General features: G+C 35.2%; 1 protein-coding gene across 2 annotated transcripts in view; it reads right to left on the bottom strand.

The window, feature by feature from the left end:
- The window catches only part of CUNH14orf37 (chromosome unknown C14orf37 homolog), a 98,054-nt gene that overhangs the window by 65,844 nt on the left and 11,655 nt on the right, over positions 1-20,555 (bottom strand). For both annotated transcript variants that reach the window (XM_023527217.1, XM_011385017.2), the window contains 2 exons: positions 18,619-18,873; positions 16,547-16,759 (listed from right to left, as the gene is read on the bottom strand). In XM_023527217.1, the coding sequence (XP_023382985.1) occupies positions 16,547-16,759; positions 18,619-18,873 (468 nt within the window). The remainder of the gene's footprint in view (positions 1-16,546; positions 16,760-18,618; positions 18,874-20,555) is intronic.

Raw genomic sequence — 20,555 nt, 5'->3', positions numbered from 1 at the left:
TGGATTATGGAGAAAACTATCACGGATCAAGACTATTTGATGGCTTTGCTGACCTTCCTCCTGTAGACAGAAATTGGTCATAGACTAAAAATGATTTCTTTTTAAAGCATCATAAAATCATTTTTAGTTACTTTTCCTCTCCACAAACTTAAGAGGGTGTACTTGACGGATAATTGTAACAATATAATACTGATCCCCAAGGAATGCAAAAGCAAAGCCAGACCTCTGAGTCCTGAGTTTTCGGCTCTCATCACTGAACCATTGTCTTCTGACCACTACCACCCACCAAGGACAACTTCTACTTGGTCCTCAATGCATTCAATTAATTCCTACTCTTTAAAGTATAGAGCTATACAACCTGGCAATCCCACTTCTGGGTATACATCCAAAGGAAATAAAATCATTATCCCAAAGAGATATCTGAACTCCTATGTTCATAGCAGTATTATTCACAATAGCCAAGCTATGGAAACAAGTGTCCACTGATGAATGAAGAGATAAAGATGTGGTACACACATATATTCATACAAATATAATGCCATATTATTCAGCCCTAAAAAAAGAAGGAAATCTTGTCATTTGCAACATGGATGAATCTGGAGGGCATTATGCTAAGTGAAATAAGTCAGAGAAGGAAAAATACTGCCTGGTATCACTTACAGGTGGAATCAAAAAGAAAAGTCTAACTTATAAAAACAGAGAGTAGAAAACTGATTGTCAGGGGCTAGGGGTGCTTGGGGAAATAGGGAGAGATTGGTAAAAGAATACAAACTTTCTGCCACAAGATAAATAAGGTCTGACAATCTAATGTAAAACACAGTGACCACAGCTAATAACACTGTATCATATAATTGAAATGTGCTAAGAGAGAAGGACTTAAATGTTCTCTCTCTCTCACACACACACACACACACACACACAAAAGGTACATATGTGAGGTGGTGAATGTGCTCATTAATCCGACACTGGGAGTCCTTTCACAATGTATGTACATCAGATCCCCATACTGTATGCTTTAAGTATCTTGCAATTTTATTTGTCAATTATACCTCAATAAAGCTGAGAAAAAAAATAAGTATAGAGCTATAAAAATAATGCAAGGGACCTCAATAGTCATCTTACTCCATCCTTTTACATCCTGAAAAGCGGGCCACATCTAAGAAAGTCTAGGCCAATGAAAGGGTGCTACTTCGTGGTGTGATTCAGAGGACATTGCTTAAGTCAACATACCTCTTGTATCATAATCTCTCCCACCATGGTAGAGCCTTCCTTCTCCTCCTCCCTGTCCTGAAATGCCTGGCATAAGATGTCTAACTCCAAGTCTGACAATAAAACCGGGGAGTAGTCTCTCTCTAAAAACACCCTATCAGAAGGACTCTGATAGACAGCTGTTTCATAACCCATAACAATACTTTGTACTTACATGGGGCTCTTCTGCTAAGGAACTCAAAGTGCTTTGTAGGCATTATCCTCCAAACTTATATTGTTGGCTAAACAGAGAGTTTTTTGAGCTCCATTTTACTTACAGCTTAGTTGGCTGGTGATAAAACTGCCTTGGGTGCTCAAGTATCACAGCAGGGCTTCAAACTGTTTTGTTAAATCTGGAATTTTTGACTCCCTAGGTCAGGCCTATTTTCTTTATTTATTGCAAACATTTCTGCCTAAGGTTACCAAAACTAAGTTTTAATTTTGTTCAGGTCCAGGACCATGTGTTAACTCTCAATAAAAATCAATAGAAGACATGGGAGAAAATTTGCCCTATAATCCCAACCTGAGTAATCTGATTCTGCTACTAAGTGTAGTGTCCATCTCATAGGCAGTTCCCATGAAAAATGCCGTTTCTCATTCCATTTTGTCACAGTATAGACATTTTTAGATTTCCAGAAGATAAAGACATAGCTAGCATTCCCAGAGGATTACTGAGTCAGAGGGGAACCCTTGGTTGAGACTATGCCATCCCAATAATGGGAATTGGAAGAACCCCATCAGTAAATCTTGTTCCCCAACATAACCTGTCTCTCTTTGACTGACAGGAAGAAGAGAATTTTGCTTGAACTATCTCTTTGGAATAGCACTGATTAATTTGAATCTTTGTCTTTTGCCTATTCATTCATTAAAATGTCAAATCTCTCTTTTAAGTGGCCTTTTTCTTTCCTTTACAAAGTTTTAAATTAAGTCTAAGGTAAATAAATTAGCACATGAAGAAGAGGAAGGATAGCAATGAAAAAGGACAGAGTGGCTTTGCTGGGCAAAGGCTGAGCAGGTATTAGTTTCTCCCCCAGCCCCTCAGAAGGGAATGGCTCTGACACATCCCAGTGACATATTTATAAAAGAAGAAACGTTTGTTGGAATGTGTTTTCCAGGGAACACCTATACCAATATAATCAAAAGCCACTCTAGCAAAACGGTTTCTTAGATGAAGAACGATCAAAGCCCTAGGGATGGCACAGCTTTTATTTTCCAGATTTTTTTTTAACTTGGGCATCAAATTGGACTCAAAACTTAAAATTCAGAAAAGAAAAAATTAAACTTGTGTTGCAGACATGAAGCAATTCTCCAGCAGATGGCTCTCTGGGATCAGAAGGGGTTGAGGAACCCCAGAAGTTTCTGAAATAATGACCACAAAATTCAACAACTTTAAGCGGACTTAGAATTTGGAGAATTTCGTTTCATTTCTAAAACCTTAAATATTCCTTCCAGCTAAGTGCTTTTACATTTTCATCAAGTAATAATAAATATATAGAAAAGAAAAGATACACAATATTTATTATTAAGCTTAATACTGAAATGAACCCCAGAGACCTCACCATTTAACTTAAGAATTGGATTATTACTAACACTATTGCATCTATTTGCATATTCTTCTATTATCTTAACTATTTTCTTCCCGTTAATGTCATAAAAAATACTGAATGTTATTTTCTGGGACTTATTTTTTTCACTCAAAATTATGGTTTTAAGTTTCACACACCTTTTACAAAACACTAGCTTGTTAATTGCACTGATTCATAGTGTTCCATTATGGAACTATGTCACTATTTACTTTTTTATCCTCGTGTCAATAAACATTTGCGTTATTAAGTTGTTGCCAATCTTTTTGCTGTTATGCATAGTGCTACTATAAACACTCTCGTATTCCTAAAAGTGTAACAGCTAGGTCAAAAGGAATACAAATGTTCAACACTCTAAATAATGTCTAGATGAACTTCCTTAGCTCCACATCCTCACTAACCTTCGATATTGTCAAACATTAGCTTTTTTAATTCAGTGTGTTTAAAATGATATGCCACTGTAGATGTAATCTACATTTCCCTAATTACTTAGGAGGTTGTGTATCTTATATGTTTGTGTATCTCTGTAAAATGCCTATTCTATGTTTGTTCCTTTTTCTTTCAGGTTGTCTGCCATTTCTTATTGATTTCTTTTGAGTTCTTTCTATTATGGACACTGACTCTTATCAATTACATGTATTATAAGTATCTTTTCTAGTTTTTGGAGTTGCACTTTCACTATCTTTCTAGTATCTTCTTATAAAAGTTTTTAGTTTTAATATAGCTGAATTTATCAATATTTTCTTTTATGGTTAGCAATTTTTGTGTCAGAACTAAAAAAATCCTCCTGCATCATTAGTTCTGAAAAAGTCTAATTTTTCTCTAATTTTTCAGTTTTGCCTTTCACATGTTTTTAAACCATATGTAATTGACTGTGTATCATGTTACATGCAACCTTATTTAATTTTTTTCCGTATGGACAACCAGAACTATTAGGGGAAAAAAAAATGCTTTCCTCTCTGCTCTGAGTGCCATCTCTATGACATATCAAGGACCCCCTGCAGGAGTGTGTCTGTTTCAGTGCTGTCTATTCTGTTCCACTAGTCATTTTAATTATCCCTGACCACACTGTCTGAATACATACAGAAAGAGTGAGAGCTTTATCAGTCTTAATATCTAGTAGGGCAGGCGCCCCCTCCTCCAACTTCTTCTTCCTTAGGCTTTTACTCTTCCATACAAATTTTACAAAAAATTCATCGAGTAATTATGAATTAATGAAATAAAAAAATAAAATAATAAAATATAATTTTTATTACTTCATTCCTTTTATTTTCTTTGGGGTTCTTTTTTTTATAGCTTAAGGTAGAGGCTGCTCAGCTCATTAACTTTCAGGCTTTATAGAAATTTTAAAGGCTAAATATCTGCCTTTAAATACTCTTTAACATCATCTTAGAAGGTTTAATGTATTTCGCTATGATTCATTTCTAATTATTTTCATTTTATATTATGATTTCTTCTTAGATATATGTTATTTAGAAGGGTTTTTTTAATTTTTAAAGGTATAGAACAATTTATCTTTTTAATTTTTAATTTCTAACTGAATTAAATAGCCATCAGGAATGTAGCCTGTATGGTATCAATTATCTGAAATTCATCAAGATTGCTTTATGGACTAGTACATAGTCAGTTTTTGTAAATACTCCATATGTGCTTGAAGATAATGTATATTCTCTAACAGTTGGGTACAGTATTTTATACATGTCTATTAATGCGTTTTGTCTTAAATTTTATTTTGTTTGAAAATTTTAGCAAATCGAATCCAATACATAAAAAGGATTATACATTATGGCCAGTTGGGCCTATCTCGGAAATATAACTGTTTTAGCATTTGAAAATCAATCAGTGTACTTCATATAAACAGAAAAACCATATAATCATCTCAGTAGGTGCAGAAAAATAGATTCAAAAGAAGCATTTGAAAAAATCCAGTATCCATTTGTGACCAGAAAACAAACAAACAAACAAACAAAAATTTTAGCAAACTAGGAAAAGAAAAAAACCTCCTCAAGTGGATAAAGGACATGTACAAGAAACCCAAAGCTAACATCATATTAATCCCCTTATTTATTGTCATTATTGATATATTTGAATTTGTTCCACTTTCTCTGTACTTTTCTTTCATGTTGTCTCACTCATTTTCTCTTAGTGCTATGCTCTTTATAACGTCTTCAAACTGATCTTCCAGGTCACTAACTCTCTCTTATTGCTATTTAATCTTTTAATTATTCAAAGTTTTTTCCCCAACAATTCGTTTTTGTTAGCCTCTTATTACTTGCTCGTTTTGGGGATTTCATCTTTTCTTTCTTACCTTTTATAATGATTATTTTATATTCTATTCTGATAATTTTAGAATCTAAGGTCCTGAGTAGGGAATAGGCCAATCAGTTATCTGCCCTTTCTGCTGACTCTCAGTCACGGCTGTTTGTTTCCTTGTTAGTTGGTTGATCTTTTATTACAAACTCATATTTATTTTGTTTTAATCTGTGGGAAATCTATGGATCTCCATTTTTTCCAAAGGGGATTTACATTTGCTTCTGTAGAGAGTCAGGTTGTACTACAGACCTGGAACAATTTTATTCCCCTTTCAAAGACATAGGCCTAACGTGGGAATTTCTATACAGGTCCCTCTTCTTGCTACTCGCTCAAGTGTAGCCTCCTGATATTGCTATTTCTCCTAGAGCACCTTCGCATTTCCAATTTGCTTACTCCTTACAGCTCACTGCTTGGGTTTCAGCTCCCATTTGGGATGAGTCAAGCTAAAAAGCACAGTCCTTGGAGATTTTTCTGACAATCTGCAATCCCAATGATGAATTAAAACATATGTTTTACCCAAGATCTAGTCATTTTGCTATGACAGAGTCCATCAGAGTCTTCATCAGAAGCTGAAATCCAAATAATGTGCTTTTCAAAATTATTGATATCATCTATATATGAAGTGGGTCCAAACAACACTTTCAAATTCTTCAATTTCGAACACTCACAAGGGTATCTGTAATCTGGGCTGTATTTTTAAATTAGATAAAATATTAAATGTTATTGCTCATTAAATAGTATGCTTTAAACATTTCTGTTAATTTATTCGGTTATCCTTTTTAAATGCCTATATTATTCTGTACAAATTTCTTGAAAATTTTTTTACTAAAGTTCAGAACTTCCCAATAGCTCATAGTAGTGAGTATAATAATTAGAAACTTTCTCCATTCTAACCTAATGATATTTCAAAGGTAGATGCCCGAGAAAAGAAAAAAGCTCGAGACAAGATAATCTGTCCACCTCAAACACCAGTTGCAAAATGTTCTGAATTTAACCCGCGTTTCACATGGATATTTAAATATTTTCTTATTACTTTCTCTAAATTAGAGGATTCTACTCTTGATAACATCATCTTCTATATCTAGTTAGCAAGCCTAAAAGATCAGTCTACATAACTATCCTCACATTTACTGGTCATGACATAATCTCTTTTCAGGCTCGACTCCATATAATTGATGTTCTCTAATATCTACTATAAATCCTGCTCCAAATTAAATTGAGTTATCTTAATAGATTCAGCCCTAGAGCAATAATTATAAGCTCTAGAATCTAACTCCTGTTCATTAAACAACTCACTTTAGATTCAGATGACAACATTTTATGTGTTTCCCTCTGGAAAGTAAGACTATAGCAATACTACTCTATTTCTCAAGGGTGCTATAAAGAGAAACATAAGAGCTATATTAATATTGTATCTATAAATTTTGAGCCATCCAGAATAAAACCTTTCTCTTCAATAATTTAGTACTCTTAAAGGAATAGTTGCTTTCAGCAAACACATACAAAACTTGTATATAAAATTCCACATATACTCAAAAGATAAATTACAGGTTGGTTAGGGTGATTATTGATTTTTCAAAAATATATATGAAAGTAAATTTCCCCTTCTAACTTTAATACTTAACTCGATTAACCCAAAATGAGGTTTACATATTAATTTGTGGAATCATGTTTGTTTTATCATACCTGTGCGCATTTAGCTCCTTTAAGCCAGAGGCCCTGTCTTAGTCTCCTTTTGCCCTGCCCTGCAAGATCAAGCATAGTGCCTTGCACAAAATGAGCCCTCAAGATAAACTGACTGAACAGAAATAAACTGTATAGCACTTTAATTCATTACCTTCCTCTTCAAAATTAGTAATGTCATTCTAGGGCTCCAATATAATTTTTAAATTTATATTATGTATATGATTCAAATGAGTCTAATAGAAACTTTTTAAGAAAAATCTACCTTCATACTTTTGTCATATTTGGGGGAGAGGAGCACCGGGGAAATGACCTTTGTACAAATTAACTCCAATCATGTATCTAGAGAAGGATCTCTCTCCTCCGTCTTTCTTTTTCTTCCTCCTGCTATGGCTTCTCAAAGTGGGTTTAAATAATTACTTAACTTTATTGACTTCTCCTTACCTGCCTGAGTACAGATGTTGGTATCGATTCCCACAAGAAGGAAATGAAATAATATGAAAAAATGTTCAACCCACATAGAGATGCAATAAACCTAAGCAAATTTCCACTGAATTTCTAGCAGAATGTGACTGGGAAACACTGCTTTGTTCACATAAAGAAATGTTCAACTTCAGGCCCAAATTAGGCACTAGATTTTAAACAATAGCAACAATGAGCTAGGCAAATCAAGTAGAAAACACATTGATTAAACAAGGTAATGGTCCTAAAATGGTGTACTCAATCACAGGTCATCATTTGCTTACCTGCCATCGTGGACACAACAAGGCAAAAAGGTCTGACCCTGCCCTTAAGGAGATTTTGGAGAATTCTGTTGAGAGCACAAACTGACAGTCAATGTCCGGGAAGACAGATCCATTTGTGGTGTGCATATTCATAAAAATGAAATAGGATAGGCAAACATTTGAATGGATTCCCAACACACAAAAATCAGACTATTTCACATAAAGATCAGAATTTACAACTTATCTTGGAAAAATTCTGAGATCTGGCATCACTGAGCTCGCATTCTCCTGGCAATATCTACAGCAGTTGTCTGGAGCAGAGGGAGTGCATGTTCTCTATTGCATCTCCCTCACCACTCTCTACTGTCTTGGGCACCTTCCTCTTTGCTTACTTACACTGTCTGTCTGGTCCCTGATCCATGGTTGCATGAAGAAGATATGAATATTTCATAGCAATTAATAAATAGTAGTACATAATAAGTTCTATATAATTTTAATTATATGGTAAATGATGTAAAATATTCATATTTATTATATATTTACCCCTTGTCATGCATATATTTACTACATGCAAGATCTCATCTTATTCTTACAGTAAGACATAGGAGGAACACCAATATCCCTGCTTTACATAGATAGTAAAACTGAAGTCTAAAGAAATTACATAATTTGATCAAGATCACAATGCTTATTCATGACGGAGCTAAGACTTAAACTCAGGTATGTCCAGAGCCAGAGCTATTTTCCAGTCGCCTATATTGCCCATCAGTGTGGGCTGGGTGGTCTGAGAGGCTTCATAAAGGAGGATGAGTTTGAGCTGAATTGTTTCTGTTTCTCCTTCCTGTCCTCTTTTATTTTAACTTCAAAGCCCTCTGTTTATGGAGTGGCAAAGCTCTGAGTATTATTTGCTACAGAATGTGACAGAATGATCCTATTACCATAAGTGTGTAATTTTTGTATGGTGAGAACAGTGTTATATTGCCTAGACATGAATCATGCCACACCTTTAACAGAGATGGGATTTTCTCTGACAGGTGGAATGAACCCATGGGGGTTAATCGTGACAGTTGTCTGGCTGTCAATTGCCTAGGGATTAAGGGTATGTCCTTCAACCAGGAAATCAAGATAGACATTATACTCAGTAGTGGACCCTAGAGGAAATTTACATCTTGATCTGGGCTCTCCCATATGGGGGCAGGAACGAGGAGAAGAAAATAAGTTACTCTCTGTACTAGAAACAAGCTGAGAGTTGAGAAGCCAGAAAGCCTGGCAAGATGCCTGAAAAAAAATTGTTCCAGTACTTTGGATGTAGTATATAAAAATCCTTCTCAGACAGAGCATGGAATAAGTCCGGGCATGGGAGCCCTGGGAGCTCGTTAGCTAAGGTAAGATCAGAGAGGGATTTGTACCTTGTGAGTCTAATTTATTTCATGTTCCTTTTATTTTCTTGATTTTAGTGCTTTGTGTTCCCTTAGGTTTAAGCCAAGTATTTTTAAATCTACTAATTTCAGTTGAAACAAGTGAAGGGGTTTTCCATCTATGCTTGAGCTAGAGTTTTAACAGGAAATGGGACTCAGCATGTGAAGAAGATACCTCGAGAAAATCCAGAAGGAGCAGAGTCTGGCCCTCTGCCTACGTGAAGAATCTCCTTCTCATGCCAAAACCTAGGAAGTCCTTTACACTGTTTTTATAAAAGAAATTTCCATAAAATATTTTGTCCAGAGGTAGCAAACAATGTAGAAAGAGGTAGAATGGCTGAAGAAAAAAAGGCACTGGTAAATGCAGGTAGAATCAATGTAAATCTTTCAGGACTAATTTAATGTCTCCCAATGTGAAAAATTTTTAAATCTCGTAAGGTCTTTCAAATTGATGCATTATATTTCTTCTAATATTTTCCTTTTGGGATATGTATACATCTACATGTTAAGATGTAGTCTGATGCCAAAACAACTTCAAGGTCATGAATACAGCCTGATAATGTGCAGTCGATAATATCCTTCCGTTGTTTTATACATTGTTAAGGTCTGTAATTGTTTATACTCGAAGGCAATAAAATTCTCACATTTATACCAGTAAAAAGGAGAGTTATGTCTATCCTCATATTCAGAAATTATATCTTAAAAAGAGCCTTAACTTTCTGCAAACATCTAAAATGCCTTTGAAATCTCCACAGTCCCTGATGTGGTTTCAAGCTACATGTTTGCTTCAACAAATGCATAAAAACCACCACACATGAAAACCCCTGCTTGGACCAGGCCTCACAGAGATTCTCAGCCCTGGAGTACAAGCCCGGATGACTCACTCAGAACGAAACTTTTTGCTTGGGGTTCTGAACATTCCTCCAGAGAGACATGATAGTTTCCTACAAATGAGGTATTTGTCAGCCCAAGGTTGGGCCCCCAGTTGCCTCTTCTACATTGAAAAACAGTCACTTCTATTATTAAAAACGATTCTTAAGAAATAATTCATCTAACCAATAAGCTAAATTAGAAAAACATGCTTGATTACATGTCTATTAAATAACTGATTATTAGTGTGATGTGTGTGGTGTCTATTCACCAACCTTTAGAATGCTTTCCAGATTTTTAGATTTGTCACCACTTATCTCCTTCTAATTATTAACAGAACAATTACTATATATACACACACACACACACACACACACACACACACAATTCTATAAACATAAACACCACACACAATCACACACAAGATTCACAAGCATAAATATCGATTCTTTGTTTCTCTAAGCTGGGGCTAAGCTATCTCTTCTAAACCTCAAAGACCCTTTTCTGTAATTTTTTTGTGATAGTTTCTTACCTTCTACCTTGGATTTCTGTTGTTTATGTATCTGTCTTACCCCTTCTACTAAAATTTATGCTCCCTAAAGAGCAAGATCTACTCCCATTACTTCTTTGAATCTGAATCACCAAATACTTATTAAATGCGCACATAAATGAATGAATAAATAAAACCTCTGAATATGTACAAAGCCAAATCCTTTTGCCATCATGAGCCATTATTATGATAAATTTCATGATTGTCCAAGGGCAAGCTTACTAAGCAGTGATAACTTTCAGAAAATAGAGTAATTTTAGTTCTCTTTCCTCAACAGCAGAATTTATAAGCAAAGTTTTATGGTAACATATCATAATACTGATTTTATGGTAATATTTCATAATGCTCACTGACTAAGTGAGCATTAGTAACAAACATGTGGTGACCAGTCTGAGTGCTAAATAATTGACTGTACATTCCTACGGAGCATTCTTAAGAACAGAGATTTATCATAAATGCGAAAGAAAGTCTGATGATTTCAGGACAAGAAAACAAAGTGACATACCATAAAAAGCAGTTGATAACTAAAACCACCAGCAATTCTGTGTTTTATAATATGTCACATAATATATTTGAAAATGATGTAAAGATGAAAACTAACATATTTGGCAAATTCTCTTGTTTTTGCCAGAACAGGTGAGAGGAGGGTGGATCCACTATTTAATTACTAAAATCAAACAAGGGACATATTCCATTGAATACTCGTTTCCAAATCTTCCCCACTTGTGTATCATTTTAGTGGCTCTGCTATTGAAATAAAATTAAATTCAAAGCATTTCCAAGAAGAAAGGCTAAAACTTGCACCCATTCTTAATATAATTAGAGTGAACACTCTTAACCTCATACTACAGTATCGTAAATAGCAGTGATAGTTCAAATTTACCACATTCTACTTGATCTTTAATATTATATTCCACATAGTAGCACCCAGAGGTAAATCACATAAACTTGGTTTCATTAATATGGCCTCAATATGAGATTTTTAATATTTCTCTTCATTCATCCATTTTAGCTGCTTTCTGAATTGAAAAGTTACACAAGAATTGAGAAAATAATTTTTTAAAAATACTCTCTGAAAATAAGTACATACTGGAAGGCCAAAAAAATTGATTTTGTGAATTAAAATGCAGGTGAAGAGCAAACATTTCTCTCATAAAAGTTACATGAGCTCTAAAGTATCCTCGGTGGCACTATTGAAGAAAACTATCTCTGAGACTTCTCCATGATGCCATTTAAAGAATACATGCCCCAATTCATTTCTAATTGACCAATAAAGAAAGAGACAAAGCATGTTACTTCAATACCAACTATGAGGCCACCACACAGCTAAAAATATCAGTCATCTAAATGAAAGCATACTTTTCAAATAAGAATTTCTCTTGAAATTCCTATGTTATCAGTAGAGAGAATCCCTAGGACAGAGACAGAATTGAGAATTCCAGATAAGAAAGGAAAGATAACACCACTATCTCTTCAGCAAAGAAATTAAGAGGTGCTGCAAATATATATTGGAAATGCTCTTGGAGGACTGTAGAAAACATTCATGAAATTAAATATACACATATACACACACATGCATGCATACACACAGATGTGCACATACACACAGACACACACTCACAAAAACAGAAAAGTGAATGTCACTGAAATAGATTAAACAACAAATGACAAAATAATGACAGCTTCTGCCCTATATGTGCTGCCTGGCTGGAAAAAGACATCAAAAACGCAGTTTTTAAAAACATAAATATAAGGACATTCAAAATGGTCTTAGAAAAACAAGAAAAAAAGTCAGAAAGGAAAAAAATGAATGTAAATGATATATTCGTTCTTATGTTTTTTAAAACCAAGATATTTTAAAAAGTCAAACATGACTTTTCTGTTGGATGCTAGGAATTAAAAATCTTTTTATATGTTAAAAGGGTCTTTGTTAAATGCTTACATATAACATACATTATATGGTTTAAAAAGGTAATTCTCCAGCAAGTCAATTATTGTAGATTTGTTCCATAAAGCTGGTAATAAATGGGCCTTTTGAAAGAAATGAAAAAAATGGTAATTATCTAAGATAATGGCACTGGATTATATATATACAGCCCCAAGACTCAGAAAGTTATTAAATAGGACCAGTCAGATCAAGAATTCACCTTCTTCAGAATAGAGACACTAGTATTTCTTCTCTTGCAGAAGAGCAATAAGCTAACCAGAGTCATCTTAGGAGAGTCCAAGTAAATTCACTGTTTTCAAGTCTGTCAAGTCTGTCTGTTTTCAAGTCTGTCTGGTCAGCACCATAGCGAGCACCAAGTGCTTTCTCATTTCCCACTAGCTGGAAGGCCCAGACATTGACTTTCAAACATTAAGAGAGGAAGTGCTGAAGTATAAGGAAGGATTACCAAAACCTTAATCACAAAATCTGAGCGACCTCTGCTTTTGTACTCTTGTCTCCCACATGTTCTTAGAAACACAGTACCAGATACAAAAAGATTGACGATAAAGCTTTTCCTGAATATTGTATTGTTAAAGTAATAACTTTCTACCCTACGAAATTGTTACAATTTTACAGCACAGATGAATTGCCATCTTCTGTAGGAATAGAGAAAAGGCTTAAAAAAGTTTGATTTATTCAGAGTAAATAGATATCCTCAGTTGGATTTCTAAAATACAGAAAGCAGAACTTCTTTAAGTAAGAAATATTGACAGTCCTAGTTCATTTGATATAACTATTAAAATATTTTATACTTATATCAGACAGTTAACCCAAATGAAAACATTACAAGTAAGTTTTCATAAGTAATCAGAAATTTTACGTTACCATTTTGGAGCAGAGAAAGACATTACTATTCAACAAGAAAAAAAGAATACCGACCTCTACAGAGATCATATCTAAGAATTAGTTTATGTAGTTATACATATGTAATTTACATTATCCTATTTTGAATAAAAAATTACAACACTTTTGTCATGTTTATATGTCAAAGATGCTGATACAACCCTGGTAGAGTTGTGCCTGAGATAAGTATAATGCATTTCTTGTCATCCTGAAAACATCGAGTCCCTAAAAACAAAAAAATACAGCAAAGTAAAGTGTATCAGGCAAGGTGACAGGTAAACCATTATCCCTTCAAAAATCAAACTGCATTTTTGCTGACAAGGTAAAAGACTTACTGAAATAGGCACACGGCAATTACGCATTTATAGACAGGCTTTCTTCAGTGACTAAGAAATCTAAAACACTCCAAAACTTCTCCCTCTCTACCAATGCACACCTCTTAAGTGGGTGTTCTAGAGACAGAGCACATCTGCCTTCAGAGCTAGCTGGAAAACTCCTCAGAAGCAGACCCCTGTTATGTGTTGAATTGTGTCCACTCCAAAAAATGTTCAGGCCCCAACCCATGATGCTCGTGAATGTGACTCTATTTAGAAATGGGGTATTGGCAGATGTAATCACGTTAAGATGAAGTTATTGGAGTAAGTCTTAATCTAATAGCCAGTGGTATAAAACAAAGGGCATTTAGGAACAGAGACACAGACAGGGAATACAGCCATGTGAAGATGGAGAGAGACTGTAGTTATGTGCCACAAGCCAAGGAATACCTGAGGCCACTGGAAGCTGGAAGAGGCAAGGGACTATTCTCCTAGAGGCTTTGGAGAGAGCCTGGCCCTGCCTACACCTTGATTCTAGGCTCCAAAACTGCAAGAAGATAAATTTCTATTGCGTGACTCTCCAGTTTGTGGTACTTTACTTTGATATGACAGCCCTAGGAAACTAATACAGTCCCTTAGTCATTATGCTGTAGAGACATAAAGAAGGAGAGAAGACAGTGTGTCAGGCATATACAGTGTTTTGGTTCATTTGGGTCATTCATTATTCCTTAAAGGATAAATATTCAGAAATTTTCATAAAAGCTCTTGCTCCTTGGGTGTCTGGCATCCAATAAGGGCAGGTTTCTTGCCCATATCCCATTGAGAAAAATACCTCGCTCTCTGTAGAAGTACTCCTGTCCCCCAGTGGAAAGGAATATATTAAAATAACATATGAGGAGTTCAATAATGTAATTAAATAAACACACATCTTAAAGTGGAGAATTGTATGTCATTTGTCAATACATTACAGGTAATAACTTGACATAGTACAACTCACTGTTGTAGGTAAGAATAAATTATCTTTCTCTGCATATAATCCTATGATAGGATTAAAATGCTTCATTCAGTCAAAGCCTCAAACTGCACTTATATTTCTAGGCAAGGTGAAAAAACATACATTGGAAATGGAGGCTTCCAACACAACCAGGAATCTAGTAGGTTTATAGGTTCCAATAAGTGTAGTCACTTCAGCTTTCAGAAGATTACATGCACAAGCATAAAAGTGTGAATTACTAACGTATACTAATTAAATATAAATTGTACTCCCTGGTATTTAGGAGAAAAGGTGTGCTCCTTCAAAATCTTGTCTTAAGCCCAACAACGTAGCAGAAAAGAATATTTTCAGACCAGAAATGTCTTTCCTAAGCTTTGACAAGGATCATAACTTAGATCAAAAACTGACAAAACATATTCTCAAAAAGAAGCTGAAATTGAATTGTATAGAAAAACTAAAACTTAGGACATCTTAGGCAAGTTAAAAAAATTCTAACATATTTCAATACAACTGCCATCGTCTACTAAATTTAGAAAATTATTGCAGTTTCACAAATATGGATTATTCACAAATACAATTTTTTTTCTCTGATTTAATGAGCCCTGCTTGGTAAAGATGTCATCTCTAATTCAGGTTAATTTGGGGAAACCTGCTTTTTCCAGATGGCATCAAGAAGAGCAGACAGTTAATATGAAACTAAATTCAAAGTCACATGATTTTTTGTTTTAATGTGGAGTGCAAGAGCTGTGAGCCTCTGAGTTCACTTTGATCCCTTTCTTAAACCAGCATTCTACTACGGAATTCTCCAATCTGTTCTTAAAATGTCATATTTCTCTGTCAGAATACCACAGTGTTACCCTGAAAGTCTGCAACAGAGTCTGCTGCAAGCCTGGCTGAACCACCTTCCATGCTGTAGAGTAGACAAAATATAAAATAACAGCACATTCTGTCTTCACTGCATCAAAAACATGGCTAACTTAGTACCCCAAAGCCTACCTGTCTTCCAGATTAGTTTAAGGAACTCAGCACTACAAATCTCTGGACATTTTGCACCTCTAGCCAGGAGCTGTTCACCTGCCAAAATGCTGATCAATTAAATGACCTTTTTTCATATTTCCAGTATTCCTGTTTGTGCAGCTGTGCTCCAAGCATTTTTTTCATGCTCAAAGCCAATCTCTTGGAAAGGAAATTTGGCATGAATTTCTCAGTCTTAACAGGTAAAGAGATTGTTTATCTCCAAACAGTGAAACATACTAACCCACAGATGTTAATAAGGGAGAATAACCCATCATTAACAACCAGAGTATTGTTATGAAAATACAATCCACATTAAAACTTTCACCCAAGAAAATCTGGTGGGGAGACTCGAGTTTTCCATTTAAACTAGTATTCTCAACCTAGCCTGCATATTGAATTCATCTAAAGCACTCTTTTAAAATGTTGATACCAGACTCTATTCCATGCCAACTGCATCAAAATTGCTGGGACGACTCAAGCATTAGGGTTTTCTAAAAGATCCCCAAGATGATTTTAATGTTCAAGTGTAGTTGAGAACTACTAATCTAGGCCAGAGGTCAATAAGCTTTTTTCAGTAAAGGGCCATATCATAAATATTTTAGGCTTTGTGAGAACTTGGTCTTTGTCACAACTACTCAACTCTGCTTCTCTGGCGTAAAAGTAGCCACAGACACTATATAAATAAAAAAGTGTGGCTGTATTCCAATACAACTTTATTTATGTACACTGAAATTTGAACGTCATATAACGTGTCCATGTCACAAAATATTTTTCTTCTTTTATTTCCTTTTCAATTATTTAAAAACACAAAGACCATTCTTCGTTTGCAGGCCATACAAAAACAGATGGCAGGCCAGATTTGGCCAGGCCATAGTTTACTGACTCCTGATCTACACTGCAGATTGTATCCACTTCTCCTTAATCTTTTATCAAAAACAACATTTTTTCTCAGTGACTCACTCAATCGGCCCTAGGAAAGATTCCCTTCTAAGCATGGATACCTTCAGATTCAAGTTGGTCCAGGCCATATGAGGCAGCTGTAGTCACATGGCTAATGGACGGAACAACGGTTCTTCTCTCAGAGGATGCCTCAGAATCAGGAAACGCTGGGGAAATGCTGGGTGCCTCCTCCATTATTCCAGGGGGTGTCACTGGAGAGCCCAAAATTGGTGTGAAAAAATCCTCATTTGGCCCAGTGACTGTGTCCATTAGGTCTGCCAAACAAAAGAGACAGGACTTGATGCAAAGCTGATCGTTATGGGAGATGTACACATGTGCTTTTCATTTTTAAGCAAGAAACAATTAATGGAACCAATACCTTATATATGGTGAGTTTGCCACTTAGACCAGCTCCCCTACCCCATATCACATCAGTCCAACTACACAAGGCAAACACTTGATCTTCCAGGAAAATATATTGTCTCAAATAAGGACTTTGTTTTTAAATTTTAATTTCCCATTTATTCTATTGACAATATTATATATTTTGCAGGGTTTTATATCTATAATTTATTACCAAATTTAGAAAATTTAACAAAAATTTATTAAACTATATGCCAAAGACTATCTTTAAAAATCAAGTAGAAGAGTAAGAGCCTAGATCTCTGTCTCGAATATGTTCAATTTTAAAGCAGCCAAACTTAGCCCCAGGTACTTCCAAATCCAAAAATTCTAGGATAGTAGTATACTGCAAGCCTGGTTGGGCATCAGAATTTCTTCTGGTAATTTTTTTTAATGTTGATATCATGTTTTTCACATATTCCAATTTACTAAATCAGAGCCTTCTCGGCAGTGAGACTGAGAAAATATTTTTTAAAGTTCCCAGGATATGGATCCACAGAGTCTCATATACATTGTAACCACTTTGAAAGTATAAGTTGGAAGTAAGAGTTGGTGCAACCACTTTGAAAAATAATTAGGCATTGTCTCCTAAAGTCACACATTCATATACCGTATAGCTCAGTAATTCATTTCCTAGGTATACACCCAAGAGAAATTCCTACACGTGTACAATGGGGAATATGAAAAAGGATGCTCATAGAAGCAATGTTCACAATAGCCAAACCCGAAAATGACCCAAATGCAAATCACTAAGAGAGACTGGATGAAGGTTGGATGAATAAACTATGAAATATTTTCATAATGGAATATTATAAGCAGTCAAAACAAAAGAGCTATGGTAAGTAAATCGTAGCCATGTAATCCTAAGTTAAAAAAGTAAGTCCAAAAAAGGCTATCTACAGGACAATATTCTCTTTATAAAATTAAAAACAACTAAAAATTTTTAATGTATAATTTTAAGAGTAAATATAGATGCAATAAAATGAAAAGAAAAGGAAGTCAAGGAAATGATGCACACCAGATTCAGAATGATAATAACAGTCAGAGGAGGAAGGGGTTGAGAAAGGAAGAGTCAAGGGGTTAGATATAAGTTATTGACAAGTCCCTAGGGCTTTGGGAAGGGCAGGGTTAGAAGGTATTTATTACATTGTTAAAAATAACTCAGTTAATAAATAAAAGTGCATTTCACCTAGATCAATGATGAGGCAGACACGTGAGGTCCAAAAATAAAAATTAAATAATAATTTTTAAAAATTCCCAGGTGATTCTGATGATCACTCAGATTTGAAAACTTCACTGACAGGTAGGCATTATTTAGAGATGCACAAACCAAGGCTTGGAGACATTAAGAAACTTGCTTGAGGCCACAATACTAGTGAGAGCCAAAGCTGGGATTCAAAGCCAGGTCCTTGCTCTTTTCACCTCACCCCGTGACTCCTAGCAGCCAGAGCCCTCAAACTAGGAGAGAGTTCTCAGAAGATGAGGTCTGGCCTTCCTGGGCCCCAGAGATAAGCCACTGGGAAATTTTTCTTAGGAACTAGCCCCTTATCCTTTTAAGCTGTGTGACATATCTCCAAAGAAGAGTTCCCCTACCTTTCCTGTTCACTCTCCAGGTAAGGTGTGTGCATGTGCCTTGATACCAGGGCCATCCGCCTCACTCAGTCTATTGCTGATCAACTCACAGAAAAAATTCACCCCCAAAACGCTGAGGCCGATTCCCTCCCTTACAGACCTTCCACGGTGGGAGTAACTTCGAAAGACAGAGGCACAGCTGTAGTGGAAACTGTAGTGGCCAGAGGCTCCCATCTCCTCAGCAACTGAGTAACACTGGGAACATCAGATGCGGCAGAGGGGGACTCTCTTCCTTCCTCAGTCTCGCCATTTTCTCTGGTAACTTCAAGGGTAGAAACCTGCTGCTCTTGTGTCACCAATGATAAAGCGGCATCTGCTTCTTGAACAGCTGTTGTCATCTCTTGAGTGGTGATGTCTTAAAAGAGGGAAAACAACATTTTAAAATAGAACGAATCCCTTTACCTTAAAAAGTAACTATATAATTAACAAGTTAGAAAAAAAATATCTCAGATAGCTATTTCAGGGAATGAGAAGGCAAAGAGAAGGGCTCAGAAACAAAATGCCAGTTAATAAATGTTCTCAGAGTTGCTTCTTTCAGGGGTAGTGAATCAAGCTAAGACAGCTAAGGAACCTGCCTAAGTTTACGTAGTTAGTGTTCTTAACCATGGTGCTAACTATACCCGTCAACAGATGAATGGATAAAGAAGTTGTAAGATATATACATACACACACACAACGGAATACTATTCAGCCACGAGAAATGACAGCCTGCCGTTGCCCAAGGAACAATCTGTTGAAGACTGGAATTTGCTTTTGGGTCATAAAAGAGAATGAAACAGACTTGTAGGGTATGACATATCTATCATAGATCCACAATCCAGACAACATTATAATCTAAAATAAATTATTAAGACTAATTATAAGGGTCAATATTTGCCCCATTCTTAGGAAGGAACTATGCTGGAAATTTCAAATCCCGAGCTATTATTAAAACTTAATTTGTAGAAGATCCTATTATCTTTCTTTTTTAAAATATTAACTCTAGATACATAGCATATTAGCAAGTCCAGTTAATTATACAATGAAAAAAATAACATTCTGGGGATAGTTGAAAAAGTTTTCTCAAAGTTTTTATTAATGACATCATGGTACTTCCTATTATTTGAAAATATTTTTCCTTGGAAACCATTTATTTGTTTCAAAATTGTGCTTGTACAGTTTTCCAACAGTTTATTTTCTTGATCCTCATTCAGTTTGGACTTTATTCTTTTGAATTGAAGAGATTTTTACATTTGATGGATTGAGATACCTGGTTATAGGATAATGTGAGTTAGAGTAGGGTTCTTACATATTTGCTTTTTATACCGCTGATTAAATTCTTCTTCCTCCAATAAGATTGTAAACCTCTCGAGAGCCAGAATTCATTGCCCTTTTTGTATCTCCAGCACCTAAGACAATGCTGTTTGTCACAAAAAGATAATGATGTATAGTTTTATTATTTTAAGCAGCATGCATTCTCCATGTTGCTCATTTCTGAAAGCATAATGAATATTTTGAGAACAAATATGTAAAAATAAAGGTATAGTCAGCGGTCATAGTTTCATGAACTAGCAAGAAATATCAAAATGGCATAGTACTTTGAATAAGGAAGTGACTGCTGTTAGAGAAAGAAGAATGAGAACTAGAAATAGTAATGGAAATTTTAAAAAAAAATTCAAAATTGCTCCACATCTCTCATTCTTTCTATTTCCCGTAGAGAAAAAATAATAATGTAATTACTGTAGATTACTTTTCAAATCTAATCTTCAACTGAACCAGCTGAACAAGAACAAGAACAAGACAAATCAGAAGACTGACTATAATCTCAGGATACTCATCGGTTCATAGTACCCCTAAACCAAGTAGTCATTGTATTTCCCAAAGGGAATAATGCTTTAAGTAGTCTTTGGGCCCTAAAATGATTGGCATTTGAGTTGTTTACTTCTGAAAAGTACTTATAACCACCAGAAAAAGGGTAGAAAGCTTTTTTGGATATTCTCTAAATTCTGGTGTCAATAATCTCAACTTTTCACATTCTTTTTAACTCTTTGGGAGTTA

The sequence above is a fragment of the Pteropus vampyrus genome, unplaced genomic scaffold (genome assembly GCF_000151845.1).
Source record: "Pteropus vampyrus isolate Shadow unplaced genomic scaffold, Pvam_2.0 Scaffold15, whole genome shotgun sequence".
Lineage (NCBI taxonomy): Eukaryota > Metazoa > Chordata > Mammalia > Chiroptera > Pteropodidae > Pteropus > Pteropus vampyrus.
This window is presented reverse-complemented; position numbering and strand designations above follow the sequence as displayed.